Source organism: Melanostigma gelatinosum, assembly GCF_949748355.1.
Source record: "Melanostigma gelatinosum genome assembly, chromosome: 11".
Lineage (NCBI taxonomy): Eukaryota > Metazoa > Chordata > Actinopteri > Perciformes > Zoarcidae > Melanostigma > Melanostigma gelatinosum.
In genome coordinates, this window is record NC_136644.1 from 27,933,908 (window position 1) to 27,956,813 (window position 22,906).

At 40.0% G+C, this 22,906-nt stretch overlaps 2 protein-coding genes across 4 annotated transcripts; one reads left to right on the forward strand and one right to left on the reverse strand.

Annotated features, from left to right (window-relative positions):
- Positions 1-7,791: 7,791 nt before the first annotated feature.
- pet117 (PET117 cytochrome c oxidase chaperone) lies at positions 7,792-11,100 on the reverse strand (the record flags this gene model as incomplete). The annotated part of the gene is made up of 2 exons (XM_079278438.1): positions 10,898-11,100; positions 7,792-7,941 (listed from the first exon to the last, which is right to left on the reverse strand). Exons 1-2 carry the CDS (start codon positions 10,991-10,993, stop codon positions 7,792-7,794), a joined length of 246 nt encoding a protein of 81 aa, XP_079134564.1. The 5' UTR covers positions 10,994-11,100.
- A 623-nt stretch (positions 11,101-11,723) lies between these two features.
- Positions 11,724-22,478, forward strand: rrbp1b (ribosome binding protein 1b). 3 transcript variants are annotated; one of them, XM_079278545.1, is made up of 17 exons: positions 11,724-11,765; positions 12,893-13,541; positions 13,621-13,760; positions 13,941-14,036; positions 15,642-15,794; positions 15,958-16,076; positions 16,401-16,554; positions 16,640-16,736; positions 16,845-16,924; positions 19,339-19,379; positions 19,655-19,733; positions 19,863-19,931; positions 20,639-20,731; positions 21,133-21,342; positions 21,626-21,709; positions 21,795-21,860; positions 22,320-22,478. In XM_079278545.1, exons 2-17 carry the CDS (start codon positions 12,920-12,922, stop codon positions 22,401-22,403), a joined length of 2,187 nt encoding a protein of 728 aa, XP_079134671.1. In that variant the 5' UTR covers positions 11,724-11,765; positions 12,893-12,919; the 3' UTR covers positions 22,404-22,478. The 3 variants fall into 3 exon arrangements, with proteins under 3 accessions (XP_079134671.1, XP_079134672.1, XP_079134670.1); XM_079278546.1 differs by having other exon boundaries at positions 11,748-11,765; positions 12,813-13,541; positions 21,133-21,204; XM_079278544.1 differs by having other exon boundaries at positions 11,749-11,765; positions 12,813-13,541.
- Positions 22,479-22,906: the final 428 nt, after the last annotated feature.

Genomic DNA, 22,906 nt, shown 5'->3' on the forward strand with positions numbered 1-22,906 from the left:
TTACGTCTACACTAGGAGGTAACCTCTGAGTATATAAACTTATCTGTTTACGTCTACACTTGGAGGTAACCTCTGAGTTTATAAACTTATCTGTTTACATCTACACTAGGAGGTAACCTCTGAGTTTATAAACTTATCTGTTTACGTCTACACTAGGAGGTAACCTCTGAGTATATAAACTTATCTGTTTACGTCTACACTAGGAGGTAACCTCTGAGTTTATAAACTTATCTGTTTACGTCTACACTTGGAGGTAACCTCTGAGTTTATAAACTTATCTGTTTACATCTACACTAGGAGGTAACCTCTGAGTTTATAAACTTATCTGTTTACGTCTACACTAGGAGGTAACCTCTGAGTTTATAAACTTATCTGTTTACGTCTACACTAGGAGGTAACCTCTGAGTTTATAAACTTATCTGTTTACGTCTACACTAGGAGGTAACCTCTGAGTTTATAAACTTATCTGTTTACGTCTACACTAGGAGGTAACCTCTGAGTTTATAAACTTATCTGTTTACGTCCGTCTACACTAGGAGGTAACCTCTGAGTTTATAAACTTATCTGTTTACATCTACACTAGGAGGTAACCTCTGAGTTTATAAACTTATCTGTTTACATCTACACTAGGAGGTAACCTCTGAGTTTATAAACTTATCTGTTTACGTCTACACTAGGAGGTAACCTCTGAGTTTATAAACTTATCTGTTTACGTCCGTCTACACTAGGAGGTAACCTCTGAGTATATAAACTTATCTGTTTACATCTACACTAGGAGGTAACCTCTGAGTTTATAAACTTATCTGTTTACGTCCGTCTACACTAGGAGGTAACCTCTGAGTATATAAACTTATCTGTTTACGTCTACACTAGGAGGTAACCTCTGAGTATATAAACTTATCTGTTTACGTCTACACTAGGAGGTAACCTCTGAGTTTATAAACTTATCTGTTTACGTCCGTCTACACTAGGAGGTAACCTCTGAGTATATAAACTTATCTGTTTACGTCCGTCTACACTAGGAGGTAACCTCTGAGTATATAAACTTATCTGTTTACGTCCGTCTACACTAGGAGGTAACCTCTGAGTTTATAAACTTATCTGTTTACGTCCGTCTACACTAGGAGGTAACCTCTGAGTTTATAAACTTATCTGTTTACGTCTACACTAGGAGGTAACCTCTGAGTTTATAAACTTATCTGTTTACGTCCGTCTACACTAGAAGGTAACCTCTGAGTATATAAACTTATCTGTTTACGTCCGTCTACACTAGGAGGTAACCTCTGAGTATATAAACTTATCTGTTTACATCTACACTAGGAGGTAACCTCTGAGTATATAAACTTATCTGTTTACATCTACACTAGGAGGTAACCTCTGAGTTTATAAACTTATCTGTTTACATCTACACTAGGAGGTAACCTCTGAGTATATAAACTTATCTGTTTACGTCCGTCTACACTAGGAGGTAACCTCTGAGTTTATAAACTTATCTGTTTACGTCCGTCTACACTAGGAGGTAACCTCTGAGTATATAAACTTATCTGTTTACGTCCGTCTACACTAGGAGGTAACCTCTGAGTTTATAAACTTATCTGTTTACGTCCGTCTACACTAGGAGGTAACCTCTGAGTTTATAAACTTATCTGTTTACGTCCGTCTACACTAGGAGGTAACCTCTGAGTATATAAACTTATCTGTTTACGTCCGTCTACACTAGGAGGTAACCTCTGAGTATATAAACTTATCTGTTTACATCTACACTAGGAGGTAACCTCTGAGTTTATAAACTTATCTGTTTACATCTACACTAGGAGGTAACCTCTGAGTTTATAAACTTATCTGTTTACATCTACACTAGGAGGTAACCTCTGAGTTTATAAACTTATCTGTTTACGTCTACACTAGGAGGTAACCTCTGAGTTTATAAACTTATCTGTTTACGTCTACACTAGGAGGTAACCTCTGAGTTTATAAACTTATCTGTTTACATCTACACTAGGAGGTAACCTCTGAGTATATAAACTTATCTGTTTACGTCTACACTAGGAGGTAACCTCTGAGTTTATAAACGTATCTGTTTACGTCCGTCTACACTAGAAGGTAACCTCTGAGTATATAAACTTATCTGTTTACATCTACACTAGGAGGTAACCTCTGAGTATATAAACTTATCTGTTTACATCTACACTAGGAGGTAACCTCTGAGTTTATAAACTTATCTGTTTACATCTACACTAGGAGGTAACCTCTGAGTATATAAACTTATCTGTTTACATCTACACTAGGAGGTAACCTCTGAGTATATAAACTTATCTGTTTACATCTACACTAGGAGGTAACCTCTGAGTATATAAACTTATCTGTTTACGTCTACACTAGGAGGTAACCTCTGAGTTTATAAACTTATCTGTTTACATCTACACTAGGAGGTAACCTCTGAGTTTATAAACTTATCTGTTTACGTCCGTCTACACTAGGAGGTAACCTCTGAGTTTATAAACTTATCTGTTTACGTCTACACTAGGAGGTAACCTCTGAGTTTATAAACTTATCTGTTTACGTCTACACTAGAAGGTAACCTCTGAGTATATAAACTTATCTGTTTACATCTACACTAGGAGGTAACCTCTGAGTATATAAACTTATCTGTTTACATCTACACTAGGAGGTAACCTCTGAGTATATAAACTTATCTGTTTACGTCTACACTAGGAGGTAACCTCTGAGTTTATAAACGTATCTGTTTACGTCCGTCTACACTAGAAGGTAACCTCTGAGTATATAAACTTATCTGTTTACGTCTACACTTGGAGGTAACCTCTGAGTTTATAAACTTATCTGTTTACATCTACACTAGGAGGTAACCTCTGAGTTTATAAACTTATCTGTTTACGTCTACACTAGGAGGTAACCTCTGAGTTTATAAACTTATCTGTTTACGTCTACACTAGGAGGTAACCTCTGAGTTTATAAACTTATCTGTTTACGTCTACACTAGGAGGTAACCTCTGAGTTTATAAACTTATCTGTTTACGTCTACACTAGGAGGTAACCTCTGAGTTTATAAACTTATCTGTTTACGTCCGTCTACACTAGGAGGTAACCTCTGAGTTTATAAACTTATCTGTTTACATCTACACTAGGAGGTAACCTCTGAGTTTATAAACTTATCTGTTTACATCTACACTAGGAGGTAACCTCTGAGTTTATAAACTTATCTGTTTACGTCTACACTAGGAGGTAACCTCTGAGTTTATAAACTTATCTGTTTACGTCCGTCTACACTAGGAGGTAACCTCTGAGTATATAAACTTATCTGTTTACATCTACACTAGGAGGTAACCTCTGAGTTTATAAACTTATCTGTTTACGTCCGTCTACACTAGGAGGTAACCTCTGAGTATATAAACTTATCTGTTTACGTCTACACTAGGAGGTAACCTCTGAGTATATAAACTTATCTGTTTACGTCTACACTAGGAGGTAACCTCTGAGTTTATAAACTTATCTGTTTACGTCCGTCTACACTAGGAGGTAACCTCTGAGTATATAAACTTATCTGTTTACGTCCGTCTACACTAGGAGGTAACCTCTGAGTATATAAACTTATCTGTTTACGTCCGTCTACACTAGGAGGTAACCTCTGAGTTTATAAACTTATCTGTTTACGTCCGTCTACACTAGGAGGTAACCTCTGAGTTTATAAACTTATCTGTTTACGTCTACACTAGGAGGTAACCTCTGAGTTTATAAACTTATCTGTTTACGTCCGTCTACACTAGAAGGTAACCTCTGAGTATATAAACTTATCTGTTTACGTCCGTCTACACTAGGAGGTAACCTCTGAGTATATAAACTTATCTGTTTACATCTACACTAGGAGGTAACCTCTGAGTATATAAACTTATCTGTTTACATCTACACTAGGAGGTAACCTCTGAGTTTATAAACTTATCTGTTTACATCTACACTAGGAGGTAACCTCTGAGTATATAAACTTATCTGTTTACGTCTACACTAGGAGGTAACCTCTGAGTATATAAACTTATCTGTTTACGTCCGTCTACACTAGGAGGTAACCTCTGAGTTTATAAACTTATCTGTTTACGTCCGTCTACACTAGGAGGTAACCTCTGAGTATATAAACGTATCTGTTTACGTCCGTCTACACTAGGAGGTAACCTCTGAGTTTATAAACTTATCTGTTTACGTCCGTCTACACTAGGAGGTAACCTCTGAGTTTATAAACTTATCTGTTTACGTCCGTCTACACTAGGAGGTAACCTCTGAGTATATAAACTTATCTGTTTACGTCCGTCTACACTAGGAGGTAACCTCTGAGTATATAAACTTATCTGTTTACATCTACACTAGGAGGTAACCTCTGAGTTTATAAACTTATCTGTTTACATCTACACTAGGAGGTAACCTCTGAGTTTATAAACTTATCTGTTTACATCTACACTAGGAGGTAACCTCTGAGTTTATAAACTTATCTGTTTACGTCTACACTAGGAGGTAACCTCTGAGTTTATAAACTTATCTGTTTACGTCTACACTAGGAGGTAACCTCTGAGTTTATAAACTTATCTGTTTACATCTACACTAGGAGGTAACCTCTGAGTATATAAACTTATCTGTTTACGTCTACACTAGGAGGTAACCTCTGAGTTTATAAACGTATCTGTTTACGTCCGTCTACACTAGAAGGTAACCTCTGAGTATATAAACTTATCTGTTTACATCTACACTAGGAGGTAACCTCTGAGTATATAAACTTATCTGTTTACATCTACACTAGGAGGTAACCTCTGAGTTTATAAACTTATCTGTTTACATCTACACTAGGAGGTAACCTCTGAGTATATAAACTTATCTGTTTACATCTACACTAGGAGGTAACCTCTGAGTATATAAACTTATCTGTTTACATCTACACTAGGAGGTAACCTCTGAGTATATAAACTTATCTGTTTACGTCTACACTAGGAGGTAACCTCTGAGTTTATAAACTTATCTGTTTACATCTACACTAGGAGGTAACCTCTGAGTTTATAAACTTATCTGTTTACGTCCGTCTACACTAGGAGGTAACCTCTGAGTTTATAAACTTATCTGTTTACGTCTACACTAGGAGGTAACCTCTGAGTTTATAAACTTATCTGTTTACGTCTACACTAGAAGGTAACCTCTGAGTATATAAACTTATCTGTTTACATCTACACTAGGAGGTAACCTCTGAGTATATAAACTTATCTGTTTACATCTACACTAGGAGGTAACCTCTGAGTATATAAACTTATCTGTTTACGTCTACACTAGGAGGTAACCTCTGAGTTTATAAACGTATCTGTTTACGTCCGTCTACACTAGAAGGTAACCTCTGAGTATATAAACTTATCTGTTTACATCTACACTAGGAGGTAACCTCTGAGTATATAAACTTATCTGTTTACATCTACACTAGGAGGTAACCTCTGAGTTTATAAACTTATCTGTTTACATCTACACTAGGAGGTAACCTCTGAGTTTATAAACTTATCTGTTTACGTCTACACTAGGAGGTAACCTCTGAGTATATAAACTTATCTGTTTACATCCACACTAGGAGGTAACCTCTGAGTTTATAAACTTATCTGTTTACATCTACACTAGGAGGTAACCTCTGAGTATATAAACTTATCTGTTTACGTCCGTCTACACTAGAAGGTAACCTCTGAGTATATAAACTTATCTGTTTACATCTACACTAGGAGGTAACCTCTGAGTATATAAACTTATCTGTTTACATCTACACTTGGAGGTAACCTCTGAGTTTATAAACTTATCTGTTTACATCTACACTAGGAGGTAACCTCTGAGTTTATAAACTTATCTGTTTACGTCCGTCTACACTAGGAGGTAACCTCTGAGTTTATAAACTTGTGTGTTCTGTGCTCTATAACTCTGTTCTAGTTTAGACGCTCATTGTAAACGCAGCAGAAGATGTGAGTTTGAAAACAGAAATGTAGTCGTGTGGACATGAACTGAGAGTAAAGCACGACTTCGCCCATCGAGCAAAGACAGAGAAAGGATGTCTCACTCCAGAACTTCTAAAGTACCGATAGCTAGGGTTGGGTACCGAAAATCGGTGCGGTACCGGTTCCTATACGACCGGTATCTACCGGACCGAAATGCAAGGCAGATTTCGGTGCTTCCTTTCGGTGCCTGGGCCGATTAAAATACTTTTTTTACACTACTCTGGCGACTCCGTCCTAGGTTAGCTCGTCCTAGGACAGATGCTAACGATAGCATTGGTCCTCCACTCTTCACTCATGGTATTATTACAACCGGACGAGCCGTGTGCGCTTAGAAACAAACCGCTCCATCATTCTGACGAAGCTTCGGCCATGATTTATTAAAAACACAAAGAACGAGAACGAGATATGTCAAACGGCTGGCAGGCTACTGACTTCCTCCATCGACATCCGGGTAGTTAGCGCTGCCGCTCATAAGCACAACAACACAGGCACGCAAAACTTTCTTCTTCTTCTTCTTTGAGGTGTAGTGGCGGTTGGCAAACGACGAATTGGCGCATTAGCGCCACCAACTGGTTAAATAAAATAAAATAAGTCAGGAGAGGTCTTATTTTACAAGAGAAGGCAAATATGCTCATATTTCTGCAAAAATAATTGCTGAAGTTTGAAGCTGTAGTGTGTGTAGAGTGTGTGTGTTTTGTATTTATTTAATCTATATTTATTTAAGTATACTGTAAACTGTTAACAGTTAATATATTCATAGTTTAAAGTTAAAAAGTTTGAAGCTGTAGTATGAAGCCAAGTGTTTTGTATTTATTTATATTTATAGTATACTTTAACAATTACTATATTGTTAAATTTTTTTTTTTGTAAATATGTTTTATTGATTTTCACAGTTTTTATCCCACCAGGGAAGAGGATTACACATGTCTGAGGGCAATTACAGATTGAAATTTAAAACCTCATTCCCGACCCTGCCCACCCAATGCAGGGTTACGGGCTATGGAACTTATACATTCAGGTAAATGCAGGTATATTCAGGTGACGGAGATGCAGAGATAATATCAAATAATTGCATTAAATCGATCAGGCAAAGTAAAGCAATTTGGAAAATAAAAATAAGTTACATGTAAAAACTAAAATGATTAATAGCTAAAGAAAACAAAAATAAATTAAAATTAAAATAAAAAAAAGGAGGGGGGGGCTGCTCACTGTTGCTATGGGGCGGATAGGGGATCCACATTAGTCTTTGTCGAGAGGTTCTTGTAAGGAGTCGTAGTATTCTAGAAAGGGTCTCCATACGTTACGAAAGGTTTGGGAGGACACTGAGAGTATATTTAATTTTTCCAAGTGTCAAGAAATACATGACATCTTTGACTCAGTGGGAGAACGATGGGGGGGCACGTTGCTTCCATCTCAGAAGGATCAAACGTCGGGCAAGGAGTGTTGTGAAGGCTACGACCACATTGGCTTTATTTGGTAAATGGGCACGGAAGTCTTCTGGTATTAAGCCAAAGAGTGCGCAAATTGGGTCTGGGTTATATTGTTCAATTTGAAGAAAAAAGTATCGGTTCAGGCACCGGTATCGGAAAAAACCCAAACGATACCCAACCCTACCGATAGCAGAACTCTTAACTCCAGGTCTTATCGGGTTTTGGGGTGAGTTTAGTTAACCATAACTCTCCTGACGGGACAGAAAAGACTTCAGGTCCAGGTAATTAACGGTCCTCTGAGTGTGAACAGGTGTGTTGTCTGTGTAGTTACCTGTCTCTCACTGGTCTTGTGGGCGGAGCTCCGACTGTCTGCGTCGTCTCTCCTCCTCCAGCTGTGAGGTCAGAATCTTCTGCTCCTCCAGCAGACGGAGGTTCTCCTTCTTCCTCTGCAGTCGCTCCAGATCTCTGACGACACCCTCGTGGAGACGCTACACAACACAAGAGCCACCGATGAGTATATTATACTTTAATGAAGTTAACCCTAATAATACCCGATAATATTAAACACACACGGCAGCGTCTCGATGCCTTTAGGCCTCTAGACCAGGGGTTCTTAACCTTTTTGACCTCGGGGCCCAACTTTTCAAGTACAAAGTGTCCCGGGGCCCATTCAAATATTAACACTATTAGTTTAACGAATTGATCTGACTAAAATGGCTGTAGCTTCTGAACCACTGACTATATGCATCAAAAGTGTCAGTAAACCTGTAGGTCACACAGGAACAGAGCAGTGGGCCTTTGGAGTCAGTACAAATTGAAGATTTTTGTCTGCATAAATTTAAAAAGTATCTTTCAGTATAAATAACTGCCGGTGGCTGTATCTGTACAGGTAAAGGACAGTATAGGGCTGTAACTACACTATCAGTGAACAACTGCCTCAAATCTGAAGAAGATTGGACAAAGTATGACCATTCTACAGAGTTTCTTCATGAAGAGATCCAGGCGGAGCTCTAACAGTATATCTGGAGACCCAAATGGACACATGGTGACCAAATGATGTTCTGACAAACTAAAGGTGTTTCTCCCTTTATATTTTCATATTATATTATTTTCCTTTTATTTTTAGCCTTTGCAAATTGCAAAAACTATGTATATAAGGTCGAAGACGTGGTGTGTGAGTAGCGGACTTGCTGTGCGGAATGGCCACGGCCGAGCGCACGATCGAGTGTGCGGGCAGCTCAGTTACGCAAAGGCGATACGTTGGTTGACGGCTTATATAAGAGGAAGATACGGTTTGTACTATAAGTACTAGCGTTTTCTGAAGCCACTAGCTCCATGGTAACATCTGATAGCACATTGTCGGATCTGTAATGTCTCTTTTTCCATCGAACTGCTGCAAGATCCGACTTGCAGCGGTTATGGCGACTTTGGACAGTGTGTGTCTGGGCTCCTTTTGTGAAAAATCCATAAGAAATTAAAGAAAATCGATGATTTATTTGCAAAGATGAGGATTTTGGGCTGTTGTACTTGCGCACACATTTAGACTTTTGGGGGGGGTATGGCACCACTGTCGTCTTAATTTTTTTCTTTTTAAAAACGTATCCATAACTTTCGCTACAGGCTAGCTGAGTGTCTTCTTCTGCTTATTGCAGCTTGTTAAACAACTGACTGACGCATTACCGCCACCAGGTGGTGGGAAGCTATATTGTAACTGAGCGTCTCATGGATAACAGTGATATCTCTGGTGTCTTCAATTGATAACCTATGCAGTCCCGCGGCCCTCGTGCCCCATGGTTAAGAATCACTGCTCTCGACCAGGAGTCTCAAACTCCCGACCCGCAGGCCGAATCCGGCCCGCCACATCATTTTATGTGGCCCGCGAATCCGCCAGCAAAAAAAAAAAAAAGTTAAATTTTATTTATATATATATATATATATTTAGAGAGATAGAAATAAACCTAAACAACACCTACTAACAACTAAATCCTACGGTCTGATCCCGTTTCTTTCCATGGAGGGGTTTAGGGCCCAGGGGAATGTAGGTAGGTAGGTGACAAAAAAATTCAAACTACTCAAAAACCTTTAAAATCTACCTGACTGGATTAAGCTTGAAAAAGAAAACAAAATGAGACTAAGATTGTTAAAATCCATTGGAAAATAAAGAAATCAGGGCAATTTTACTTTAAAACAAAACGTCTTTTCCTCTCTATTGTTTTCAATTAGTTTCTTAAGAAAAGTGTCATCGCAAATTACTAATCGTGACAAAGAATTATCTGTCATCGTCGGAAACGTCATAGCAGATCCCTCCACACAATGCACTTAAATTATATCTTAGGATGCTTTTGGAAGAGCCAGGAGGTGCTATTTCAACTTTTAAAAGCATGGGGAATAGTTTAATCGCGCATTATTTGGAGCCGATTCCAAGCAGCCATGATGGATTTCAGTGCGATGGCCTACATACACAATGACTCAACCAGAGCTTAATAACAAGCATCTGATCGTCAGATCTTGACAAAACTTCGTCAGTTTACAGAGAAGATATGGTTAAACATCTCCACTTACATCCTATTGTTCTCTGATTGCTCGATCAGGGTCTATGTGGGGTTTTATTCGGAGCAAAACGTTCAACTTTCCCGTCCGAAGCGAGAACTTTACACATCCGAAAAAAACGAGACTGAATGTGGGAATTCCCTCTACGTCATAGCAGGGATTTCCGGTGAAATACACCATGCGAACCAATGAAAACACCGCATTTCTGCAGAGAGCCGTTGTGCACATAGTGACCCGGCCTGCAGAGCGTTGGAGAAAATGCCGCCCAGCCCTAGTGGACGGCCTTCTCACAACTTTATCCCTGACCTGTTTGGTGAGCTCCTTGGTCTTCATGATGCCGTTTGTTCAGTAATGCTCTTTAACAAACTCTGAGACCTTCACAGAACAGGTGTATTTATACTGAGATTACATTTCAGACAGCTGGACCCTATTTACTAATGATGTGACTTGTGAAGGCAATTGGTCGCACCAGATCTTTGTTAGGGGTTTTACAGTAAAGGGGGTGAATACATATGCAAGGCACTGTATATATACACCACATGAACCACACGGAGAACCACGCAAGGAACCATACGGAGAACCACAAGAAGAATCAAACGGAGAACCCCCCCCCCCCTCCTCCTCCTCCTCCTCCTTCCACAAACAAACGCTGTCCTCTTCACCTGCCGCTGAACGCCTTTATTTTGAAAAGCAGTACCGGATGTTGTGACTATCTGTTAGCGTGACTCTGTTTTTATGTTTAACGTTACGTTAAATGTTTAAATGTTAACAGCTTGTCCGGTTTTAATTGTAAACGATAACTTCCGGTGACCTCACCGCTCCGTTAACCTCCACAGCTAAGCCCCGTTAGCTCGGGTCAGACCGGATTACCTGTCTGTCTAGCTGTCTGTTTACCTGTCTGTCCCAGGACTGGTTGAGGTGAACAGCAGACACGGTGCTCAGAGTCAGAACCACAGAAACTGCCAGAACCACTTTAGAGACCGTAGACATCACGTTAGTGTTAGCTTCACGTTAGCCAGCTGCTAACTAGCTCTGAGGTCGGCTCACACTCTTCTTCTGCTTCTGCTTCTGCTTCTTCTTCTTCTTCTTCTTCTTCTTCTGTTGCGGGTTCTTCTTCGTGTTCTTCCTCCTCTGGCGGTCAGAAAAAGTACTCACATCTTATACTTGTACCACAGTGTAGAAATACTCCATTAGAAGTAAAAGTACGTCACAATCTAAGTACAAAAGTATTATCATTAAAATAAACGCATAATAATATATAGAATTGTATTGTAATTATTGATGCATTAATGTTTGAACGTTATTTAATCTATAATCATTTATTAGTTGTTTTCATTTTATTGAATTAAATATTCATTATTCGAATGAATTAAATATACATTATTTCTGTTAATTCATACATTTTTTTATTATTTTCTAACAATAAAAACAACACAAAAACATTTTAATCCAAAATAATATTTGTCTTTATTCTGTTAGATTTAAAAAAAATAGTATTTTACTACTATAATATAATTTATACTAATATAATAAAACAGTCAGCACTGTGAACCGGAAACACTCAACATTTTGATTCTTAAAACAATAAAAATAAAATATGATATTATACAACCTCAACATTTGTCAAATCTATAGTTTTGAGAGAACAGCTCCCATGAACCTGACTGACCAATGAGAGCTGCGCTGCCGGTGGAGGGGGCGGGGCTTAAGGTCCCGTTCAGAGAAAGTGCCACGACTCTGCAGCCTGACAGACAACGAACAGGTGAGGGCAACTTTCAATATTTAAACTCAAACTGAACATTTAAACTGAAGCTGAACACTGAAGCTAAAAGTACACACTGACAGTAAAAGTATACACTGAAAGTAAAAGTACACACTGAAGACTTGAGGTTTTTATGACAAAGAGATGTTTTAAAGAGAAGCTGCAGACATAAACGTTTAATGAACCAAACATCTGTAAAAACAACATCTGTCTGTGTTTCATGTTTCAGGAGCTTTAAACACGTTTTCTCCTCTTAAAGCTGCAGGTTTCACATGTTATGAAGTATATTTATATTAAATATAAAATAAAATATTGATAAAATAATAAGAACACTGTGACTTCTGTTTTTATTTTATTTTAAATCTTTAAAGTGAGTTCAGAAGAAACTGAACTGAGTTACATAACGGTGTGTGTGCGTGTGTGTGTGTGTGTGTGTGTGTGTGTGTGTGTGTGTGAGTTTGTGTTCCCAGTACAAAGGGTTAACTGTGGACTCGGACACGTCGTTCTGTGTAAAATATGTTGAGATGTTCAAAAACTTTATATAGTAAAAGTCGATAGTTTGTTTTTGTTTTTGGGAACAAAATGTTCTTAAGTCTAAAACGTGATGATAAATTAGATTATAGAATCATAAAAAAATACTTCATGAACTCGTCAAATGTTCTTTTAGCTCAAGACATCTGAATCTGACAGTATGAATAAATAAATACAGTATAAAGTATCAGGAAAAGTACTCAACTAAAACCGTGCTACAGTACTTACTGTGTGTACTACAGTACTGAGTAAATGTACTGCATTACGGTTCATCTTCTGGAGAGCAGGATAGGATCCGGACATTTTAGTTTCTGAGGTGTTCTGTTGTGAACTAAAGAACCTTCTTTTCCCTCCAGACTTCCTGTTGTGAACTGAAAAACCTTATTTAACCTCCAGACTTCCTGTTGTGAACTAAAGAACCTTCTTTTCCCTCCAGACTTCCTGTTGTGAACTGAAAAACCTTATTTAACCTCCAGACTTCCTGTTGTGAACTAAATAACCTTCTTTTCCCTCCAGACTTCCTGTTGTGAACTAAAGAACCTTCTTTCACCTCCATACTTCCTGTTGTGAAGTAAAGAACCTTCTTTACCCTCCAGACTTCCTGTGTGACACTCTGACCGGTCATGGACGTCTCCGACCCGCAGACACTCGGCTTCGTGGTCTTCGGAGGGTTCATGTTCATCTCTGCGGTGGGCATCGCCCTCGTGTCCACGCTGTCCATGAAGGAGACGTCGTATGAGGAGGCGCAGGCCAAACAACGCCACAAGCTCGTCCGGACGCGGCCGCAGAGAGCAGAGAAGAAGAAGAAGGACAAGACCTTGGAGAAGAAGAACAAAGCCAAGAAGAAGGAGGACCGGCCCGACAACAAGTTCTCAGAACCAGGCAGCGACGGTGGCGAGGAGCCGGAGGTGGCGGGTAATACCGAGCCAGAATCTGAGCCAGAACCTGCAGCTGAGCCTGAACCAGAACCATCAGCTGAACCAGAACCATCACCTGAACTGGAACCCACCACGGTCACCGCCGCCACCATGGAGTCCCCTCCGGCGCCCTCGCCAAAGGAGAAGAAGAAGAAGTCGGCCAAGGTGGTGGAAACCGGTGCTAAGGAAGTTGTGGTCACGGCCACGGCGGCGGACGTTCTCCTGGTGAACGCCGTCATCGAAGTCACCAAAGAACCTTCTGCTGCTAAAACTGAAGAACCCAAAGAGACGGCGAGCAAGAAAAAGTCCAAGAACAAACCTGAGCCAGGTGAGTAAACTTGAGATATGGATTTCAGGTAAATTATGAAATATTTAAACAGAACACTGAGGGGTTTTTTTTCTGTAAGTGACCGACTCCTCCATGATGCTGCCGTATGGCGAGCTCCTGGCAGCTGTGTCCAACGCGAAGCTCAGCGACGACCAGACGCACAAACTCACGGAGGTCCTGAACCAGAAGGCCGCCGTTCGTCACGACTCCTGGCAGCTGGTAGATAAACACAACTGAGACCGGACATCGGAACATTCACCTCCTGACGTCACAACAAAAACTAGTTTATCAGCTTGGATCAATACAGTCACACAGAAACCATTCAAGAGATAACGATCAACCAAACTCTTTAATTATACCTCATCCAGCGGTGACCTTGAGTCTGTGTTTGACCTTCAGGCCAATCAGAGAGGAGACCCGTCCGGTCTGAAGAAACAGCTGGAGGAGAAGGACGGCGCCACCAACGTCAAGAACCGCTGCCGAGAGCTCGGCAAGGTAAAGGAAAGCATTAGGATCGGCTAACTGCAGCAAAATACCTTGGAATATTGTGGTGGAAAAAATATTTAATAGTACAGAGTGAGTCCTATGATACTGAAATTAAGAAACATTGAGAAAAGAAGTTTGTCTTTAAAGTCTTTATTCTCTGTGCAGAGAAGGTTCAATCATCATACAGACCGCAATGCGGTCTGAAGGAGAAAGGCACCTAGAGTGTTGGTTGTGTACGACTTATAAAGGCCTTGAGCACATTGTGGGGTAGGAGGAGTTCATCACAAGGACATCTGGACAACAGTGACCATTCACTGATTAACCATTGAATGGTTAATCACTCAAAGGTCCACTGATTGCATCCCCATTCAGCCCCTCATCTAAGCTGACAATATCATGCCCCTGATTAAGACACACACACAATACTACTCAACCTGAGAGGACCCTCACTGACCATGTCTGACATTGATTAACCTCACTAAAACAAAAAGGGCCAAAACACTGAGTGGTCAGACAATAAAAAACAGATAGATAAGTCATTGTGGAAATTTGCTATCACAATATCACACACAACGACACAGACGTAATTATTAACAGTAAATATAAGTATTTGAAACAAGGCAACTGACTCCATTTTGTAGGATTTCACAGGATTCTAGATGAAGAACTGTGAATCAGCATTTTGGAGATGAGGAGAGACCAGTCTGTGTTTTATGTCTGAAAACTAGCTGCGGATAGTATGAAACTTGTTTTGTTTAGTTTTTCACAGGTTGCACTTCATTGTTATCTTCAAAAGATGTTTAGTGCAAAACAGGTTAATTGCAGCCAATTGCAATAAGCTATTTTTTGCCAAATTGTAGTTCTTTTTTGCACAGATATAACTTTATTTGCATTGTTCTAACAAAGTCATTGCACATTTTATTAGTTTTTGTCTGATGGAGCAATCTGGTTTACTTAAAAGTGATTGCAATTTTCTTTATTCTATTATTTGAAAAAGCACAGATGGAGGAGTCACAAAATGTTGTTTCAATAAAAATTCAACATAGACCATTTTGTTACAATTTTGTTGGGGCGGTGAGGCATGAACATTTTTCTTCCTCCAAAGTGGGGCGCGACAGAAAAAGTTTGAGAACCACTGGATTAGAGTATTAACCAGGAGACAACCTCCAGTTCTGCATTCTCTCTAATGTCCACCAGGGGGCGACTCCTCTGGTTGTATAGAAGTCTATGAGAAAATGACTCTACTTCTCTCTTGATTTATTACCTCAGTAAACATTGTAAACATGAGTTTATGTCTCAATCTCTAGTTTCAAGTCTTCTTCAATACAGCATGATGTTCATTTAGTACATTATGGTACATTTAGAGTCAAACAGATCATAAAGCAGGGGATGCTTTAGGGCGGGGCTACACAGTGATTGACAGGTCTCTACCAGAGACGTATATGGCGTCTCTACATCACTCCTCCTCAGTCCAGATATGGTCACTTCCTGTTCACTGGTTGCTAAAAAAACAAGATGGCGACAGTCAAAACGCCGAACTTGAGGCTTCAAAATGTCCACAAACCACTGAGAGACGTCACGACGTCATACGACTTGCCATGTTTCCATCTTCAGGAACTCGGTGCAGAGAAATCCAAGATGGCGTCTTTGGATGCCCGTCTGAAGGCGGAGCTTGGCGCTCAGGTTCAGAAGGTCGACGCCATGCGGGCCACAATGGAGACGACCAACCAGGAACACCTGAGACAAACCCAGCAGCTCAACCAGAAGGTATGGTTTAGTTTGGATTCTTCAGTGGAAGAGCAGAGGAAGCTTCATTGTCAAGACTGAATTTAAAGTCTCACATCTTGAGTTGTGGTGAACTGGTTGTTAGCTGGCACAGACAAGTTGTCTTCGTAGCATGTTTAGCTAACTGTCCGTTGATCTGCGACAGATCGGGAGTCTACAGGAGCAGCTGGAGAACGGTTCCAACGCTCAGCTGGCCCAACTGCAGCAGGAGAACTCCATCCTCCGGGACGCCCTGAACCAGGCCACCAGCCAGGCCGAGAGCAGGTAGGTCGGGGCCCGGTTAGCGGTTCGGTTCAGGTCTAACGAGCCGCAGCTATAAAACCTAGCGAGTTCTCCAAAACCGTCCAAGTCGTTGTTATGAGTCAATGTAATCAAACTCATATTTAACAGAGTTCTATCATCACAAGACCAACCCTGTAAGCAGTCTTCAGCAGTAGAATCTCTCTCATCGGTCCAATATGACACGAAGGCATCGTGTCGAGTATGAAGCACTCTGATTGGACTGTTTCTAACTACTTTCAGTCACATGACTCTGGCCCTGTTGGACCCAGTGATCCATTTATGTTCTACCCCTCCCCCCCCCTACAGACAGAATGCAGAGCTGGCCCGTCTCAGGCAGGACTGTGTCCATCTGGGTCGGGAGTTGACCGAGCGTACCGACGCTCTCCGGGCTGACGAGGAGCGCAGGAAGAACCTGGAGGTCAAGGTGGCCACCGCCGAGCAAGAGGTGTCCCGATCCCAGGTCAGAAAGTGTCAATTCTACCAGCCGATACGTCGAGTGGAGCTGCTGTCGGACAGGAAGTGACCCGTGTTGTTGTTGTTGACAGCTGGTCCGTGACGACACTGAGCGCGCTCTGAAGCAGCGACTGGAGGACGTGCGGTCGGAGCTGAAAATGTCGCAGCGGGAAGCTGCTGCCGTTAGCGGTGAGTGTTTCTGTTAGCATGTAGCTAACTAATGTAGTCTCCATCACGTCCACATGTCTCAGAACCACTGTGGTAAATAACAGGACTTTCCTGCTGTTCTTACATCAGACCTGAAGGGGGCCCTGGAGTCCAGAGACTCTGAACTACAGGAGCTCAAGAACCAGTTGGAGAACCAGGCTGCTGTCCAGGTAACAACTGTTTAACTATTGCTTTTAAACCAATATAATAATATTTGAATATATACATCGCTCTGTCTGTCTCTGTCTCTCTCTGTCTGTTTGTCTCTCTGTTTTTATGTCTTTCTCTATGTCTATCACATCATTTTGACCATGGGGATATTTTTATTATCAAGTCTAACTTTTTTTTTTTGCTGGCGGATTCGCGGGCCACATAAAATTACGTGGCGGGCCGGATTCGGCCAACGGGCCTTGAGTTTGACATGTCTGTTTTAAACTAAGGCTAGCCTAAACTATTGTGTGCCCTAAACTAACCTTAGTCTAAACTAACCTTAGTATAAACTAATGTGAGCCTAAACTAACATTCTAAACTAACCTTAGTTTCGGGTAACAATAGTTTAGGGCACACGTTAGTTTAGGGCAACATTAGTTTAAAGTAACATTAGCTTACGGCAGTGGTGGGCCGTCAGGGCCTGCAAGGCCTTCTCTGCTGGCCTAAACAGAATCACAAAGTTATATCTATTTTATAATCTAATAGTTTTTCTTAAATACACTACATGTATTATAATTTATAAACATATTTTCCCCATTATCTCATGTTCTCATTGCACAGCTGCTGTCTTCCTCAGTTGCTCTGCTTCCAGTGCAGCTTGTTTTAAGTAGAGCTTTTATCCAATCAGATCTCACCTCTCTGTCTCTAGGTAAGAACAGAGCCAGAGGCCTGCAGACTCACAAGTGCATCCATGTGCAGGTTAAGTGAATGGGGACGATATTGTTGATTGTCATATTCTTCAACCAATCAGATCTTTAGTTTGACATGTTGGGCGTATTCTTTGACGTGTCAGCGCCTGCGAGCCGGCCTATAATGACGTCAGCATTACGTGCAGCTCAGTGTTCAGGTGTAGCTCTGCCGCGAGGTGCAGAGTGCGCTGTGATTGGTCAGTGGGCGAGCACGTGACTATCGTGAAACGAAACTTAACAGCAGAGGCTTAGTCGGGTACTGAATCACATCACGTGATGCAGCTCAGCCAATCAAATATGGGCATTCTGACTGAGTGAGATGTACCACACACACCATGACACAGGGGACTGAGACGAGGAAAGACACTGCAGAGCAGTATGTTCAATGTTCAAGTTGTGAAAGTAAAATCATAAGACCATCTCTTTGGGCTGTGACTTGTCATTAAGGAGTGATGGTGGGTCCCACAGCCAGACCAGCTGAGAACCACTGTCCTCCATGAGTGCAGAAAACATTATGTTTTCCTGAATTTAAGCTTCTGCATTTTCCAGATGCTCTAGTACTATTCAATCGTATTGCAAGTCTCATACCGAACGGTACGTACATAGGTACGTACATTTAATATGTACATAGTTACAGCCTTAGAAACTAATAATTAGTGTGGCGCCATCATGTGGTTATAAGGTGGTATTTCAGCTGCAGGACAACAGTGAAGGCCCAGGTATAAAATGCACGGCCCGCCACTGGCTTACGGTAACGTTAGCGATTAGTTGAACCTTCAGAAACTCCAGCCAACATCACCAGATAGACTCCTCGTTTAGTCTGAATCCTAAAAGTTAAAACAGACTTTATATTTGCAGACTTTAATATTTATAGCAAATATAAACAGCTTTATGTCTGATTTCACATTTTTATATATTGTTTTATCAGTCTGCAAATATCTTTTTCATCACAAAACTAGCTCATCAACCTGCAGACAGTCAATCCAGCACAGATTATTTTAGTTAAAGTTTCCTTTTGTTTCATACGTAAAGAATGGTGCGTTCAAAGACATCCACGATTTGAGATTCAGCTGCTGAAAATATAATTTTCATTAATTTCTTGTGTTAATATATTTAATAATAATGTAACGGACTGAGTGACATGTAATGTCATGTAAGCTGTTATGTTATCAGTTATTGTGTTTACAGGAAGAAGTTCTACATAAGATTAGTTATCGCAATTACTGAGGTCAGTGAAGGTCTCATGCCCTGTGAAGCCTGTCAATCATCCTAGCTACCAATGGGAGGTGGGTGGCACACACGAGCGTGCCTGGATTGGCAGAGAGAGTGAGGTGGGATGTTGTCTTTGTGCTGCTAGCCTGTGGAGAGTTAGTCTATGACCGGGAGCAGATTGTTAAGAATGTTAACTGTTGTTTTGGCGTAGGCTACGACCCACAGTAGCCTGTGTACTGTCCGCTAATAAAGGACCACAAGTAGGATAACGTCTCGTAGGTTTCCTGACCAAGAGTCGCTACAATAATAACATCGGACAACATTTTTAACCATATCGGACACAAAATCAGAAGGTGGTGTGTGAAGGCCTTCAGTCTGACATCAAAACTAAACAACAAGATAAACTAAACACAGTCTAAGGTTTAGTTTAAGTAAACCTGAGACTTTGTAACGTTTCTTCATCTCTTCTTCAGGAATCAGGAAGTGAGACGGAGTCTGATCAACCGTTTGAAAGGTAAGAAACTCACCTGTTCCTTTATTATTATTATCATTATTATTATTATTATTATTATTATTAGAGCTCGGTATGACTGATTCAGAGTCAGTAACTCTAAATAGTTTATAGTTTATAAAACTAAACATTTAGTTCAAATTCAATAATTCAGCTGTTTCACAGATCATCTCTGTTGACTTTGTGTTTGTTGTTTTGTTTGTTGTTGACATTGTGTTTAATGTTTGTTGTTGACGTTGTTGTTTGTTGTTGACGGCGTTATTGTTTGTTGTTGACAGTCTGGAGGAAGACTCTCAGCTGCTCCGTCTGGAGGAAGAACTTCAGCAACTCAAAGATGAACTTCATCAAACTCACATCGTGAGTCCAAATATAAAAACTGAAGATGAGTTGTAAATTATAATTATTAATATGAATTAATTCATTCATTATTATAAAGTTACAGATGACAGATTTACAGACTTTTCTTCGTCTCATCGTCTTCTTCAGGAGCTGAAGGACAAAAGCACTTCAGAGCGTCAGAGCGAGCAGCGAGAGGCGGAGCTTAAAGCGGCACTGGTCAGTTCATTAAAAATCAATCAGAGTGATCTTTGTTTTTAATGACAGTCAACTTTAAAAAAAGATTTAATTTAAAAACGTGTCCAGACTGAAGTGGAGACCAGGTTTGATGCCCTGCATTTGAACTTCCAGGCGTCTCCACGTTAAAAACACGAAACCAACAAACTACAGAAACAAACTCAGAATATTCTTCATGAAAATATTTTCCATAACTTTTCTTTAAAATGTTATAGATACTCAGGACTTTCTTTGATTAACTTGGAAACATTTTCAGGAAAATGTTCCAATGATTTCTCACATGAGCTATGATTAAGTCTAACTTTGTTTTGCTACAATTCAGATTCATTGTTTATAAACGTTTCTTCTTCTTCTATAAACTCATTCAAGAGTTTGAGAAGTTTTTCAGAACACAGAAACTTTTTTAAGGACAAATGAAAAAAATTCACAATATTTTTAGGAACTTTTACTGAAGTTTTTGTTGTAAAATGTCAGGATATTCAGAGCGTTTTCACAGAAATTAAGAACAAAACTTAAAAACGCTGATGTTTTTTATCTTTGATTTTTAATAATCTCGATGATGTCGATGAGTTTCTTAAATTATTTTGTTGTTCAGTTTCAGTCGAAGTTTGATCAGAACACGAAGCTGCTGCAGGAACAACAACAACTTAATGTCAATAAACGTGTAAAAAAATGTTGTTCTCTGATAGGAGGCGGAGCTTCAGGCTTTACAGCGTCGCTCCGAAGAAGAAGAAAACGTCTGGAAGAGAAAACTGTCTGAAGCCGAGCAGCAAAAACAAACGGTACACAATGAAGACGAGGACGCTCTTCATCATCACACGATGAAGACGAGGATACTCTTCATCTTCATCACACGATGAAGAGAGTTTAGATCGTCTTCATCAAGTTTCAAAACAACTGATGAATGAAATATTAAAACGCACTTTCATTAGTTTTGTTTAGTTTCATTATTATTTTTCACCGGCGATCAAACAAACACAATAATGTTTCTTTATGTTCTGATGACAACATATTATCTATCATATATATATATAATATCTAATATTGTATGATAATATATAACATATTCTCTTATTAAAGTCTCTGTTGATGTGAATCAGATGATTATTTAAATCTGCACTCTTATTAAATATCATAGTTGTAACATATTTGTACCTTGATGAGCTCTCTGTCGTGTCTACAGGTCCTGGATCAGCTGAAGCTGCTGGAGGACAAAGTTCAGTCGAAGAGGACGGAGACAGAAGACACTCAGCAGGTTCGTCCTCCTGAGACTAAAGACGTCGAGTCTGTTGTGTCTCAGCTGAAGGAGCAGATGATGCTGCTGGAAGCTCAGCTGGAGAAACAGCTGGAGGAGGCGAGCACCACCCAGAGCTGCAGTGAGGAGCTCACTCAGGTCTGAACCGTCGCACAGGTCGCACGACTCGTGACGCAGGACACGTGTCACACGACTTGGGACACTCAACTTGGGATGCACGACTCTGGACTTGGTCTTTCCTTCAACAATTGTCTTCTACATAGAAAGAAACCCACATTTTAATCATAATAATACGGAGCGAAATACATATTAAATGTCACCAAACTATCAAGAATAACAACAGTTTCGTACACAATTATATCAAAATAAAGATAAAATGAATAAAAGCTAATATGCTAATGCTAATATTTGAATAACTCAGGTGCGGTCTCAGATGCAGCAGATGTGCGTCCGGCTGCAGGCGGAACAGGAGCAGCGGCAGCAGCTGGACAGACAGCTGCAGCAGGTCCGTCACATCTGGAACGTCTGTCACACGATTCGCTGGCCGCCGACAGGAAGTGACCTCAAACTGTTTCTTGTGTTTTTTTCAGGCACGACAGGAAGTGATGGAGCTGCAGCAACAGGTGGAGGCTGATCACAAATCTGCTCCGCTCCAGGTTTCTGAACTTTTACATTGATGATCAAACGAAAGAGACAGGAAGTACTCACAGCCTGGCCCCGCCAAAGTAAAAGTCATGAGAGACATTGCTCCTTTAAGACCTTTAATAATAATAATGTATGCTGCACATATTTATGCTGCACATATTTAAATCAAGTGTTTATTATCAATCATAAAACAATAAAAAAAACTACAAGTTATGTATATATGTGTGTATATATATACATATATAAATATATATACATATATGAATATATGTATAGATATATATATATCTATACATATATAAATATATGTATAGATATATATACATATATAAATATATGTATACATATATACACATTCAATCATACATGAAAACATGCAGCAGGTTATTTATGTTAAAATATTTTTTTATGCCAAACCTATGAAATATATATATTTCTTTTTTTGAGAATTTTTCTTATGTTATTTTCAGGAGGAGGTGGAGGAGACGGTCCAGGTGGAGGAGAAGGTCGAGGTGGAGGAGAAGGTCCTGGAGAAGGTCCAGGCGGAGGAGTGAAACTTAGTGTCCTTGGTGTCTCGTTTTCATGGTTATATGAAGTGGACTGATTCTCTCTAATAAAGTGAAACGTGTGACTCAAAGTTGGTTTTATTCTTCACCGTTTGTCATTTTCATACCACGTTGGTGTTTGGATGCTAACGTGCTAACATGCTAACGGGGCTACACTCACAAACAACAGAACAACTCGACAGATGAAAGCCAATTTTATTGATCAAGTAACATAAATAGAACATAAATGCTTCACTGTACACACGACCTGGAACCCAAAGTAGAAATAAATATCGTCACAATAAATTAAAGCGTGAAATGGACCAATAGCTGATCAGATTGGAGTCGGAGAGACGCTGCAGTTCGACGGCTATTTACACATTTTATTTGACAGTTTTTCACATTCGTGTTTTTCACGACTTCAGCAACAATTTAAAAAACTAAGAAAAGCAAAAAGCAGCGTCTTATTAAAAACCTTTAGTCACATGTTACAACAGCTATCGACGTTTCTT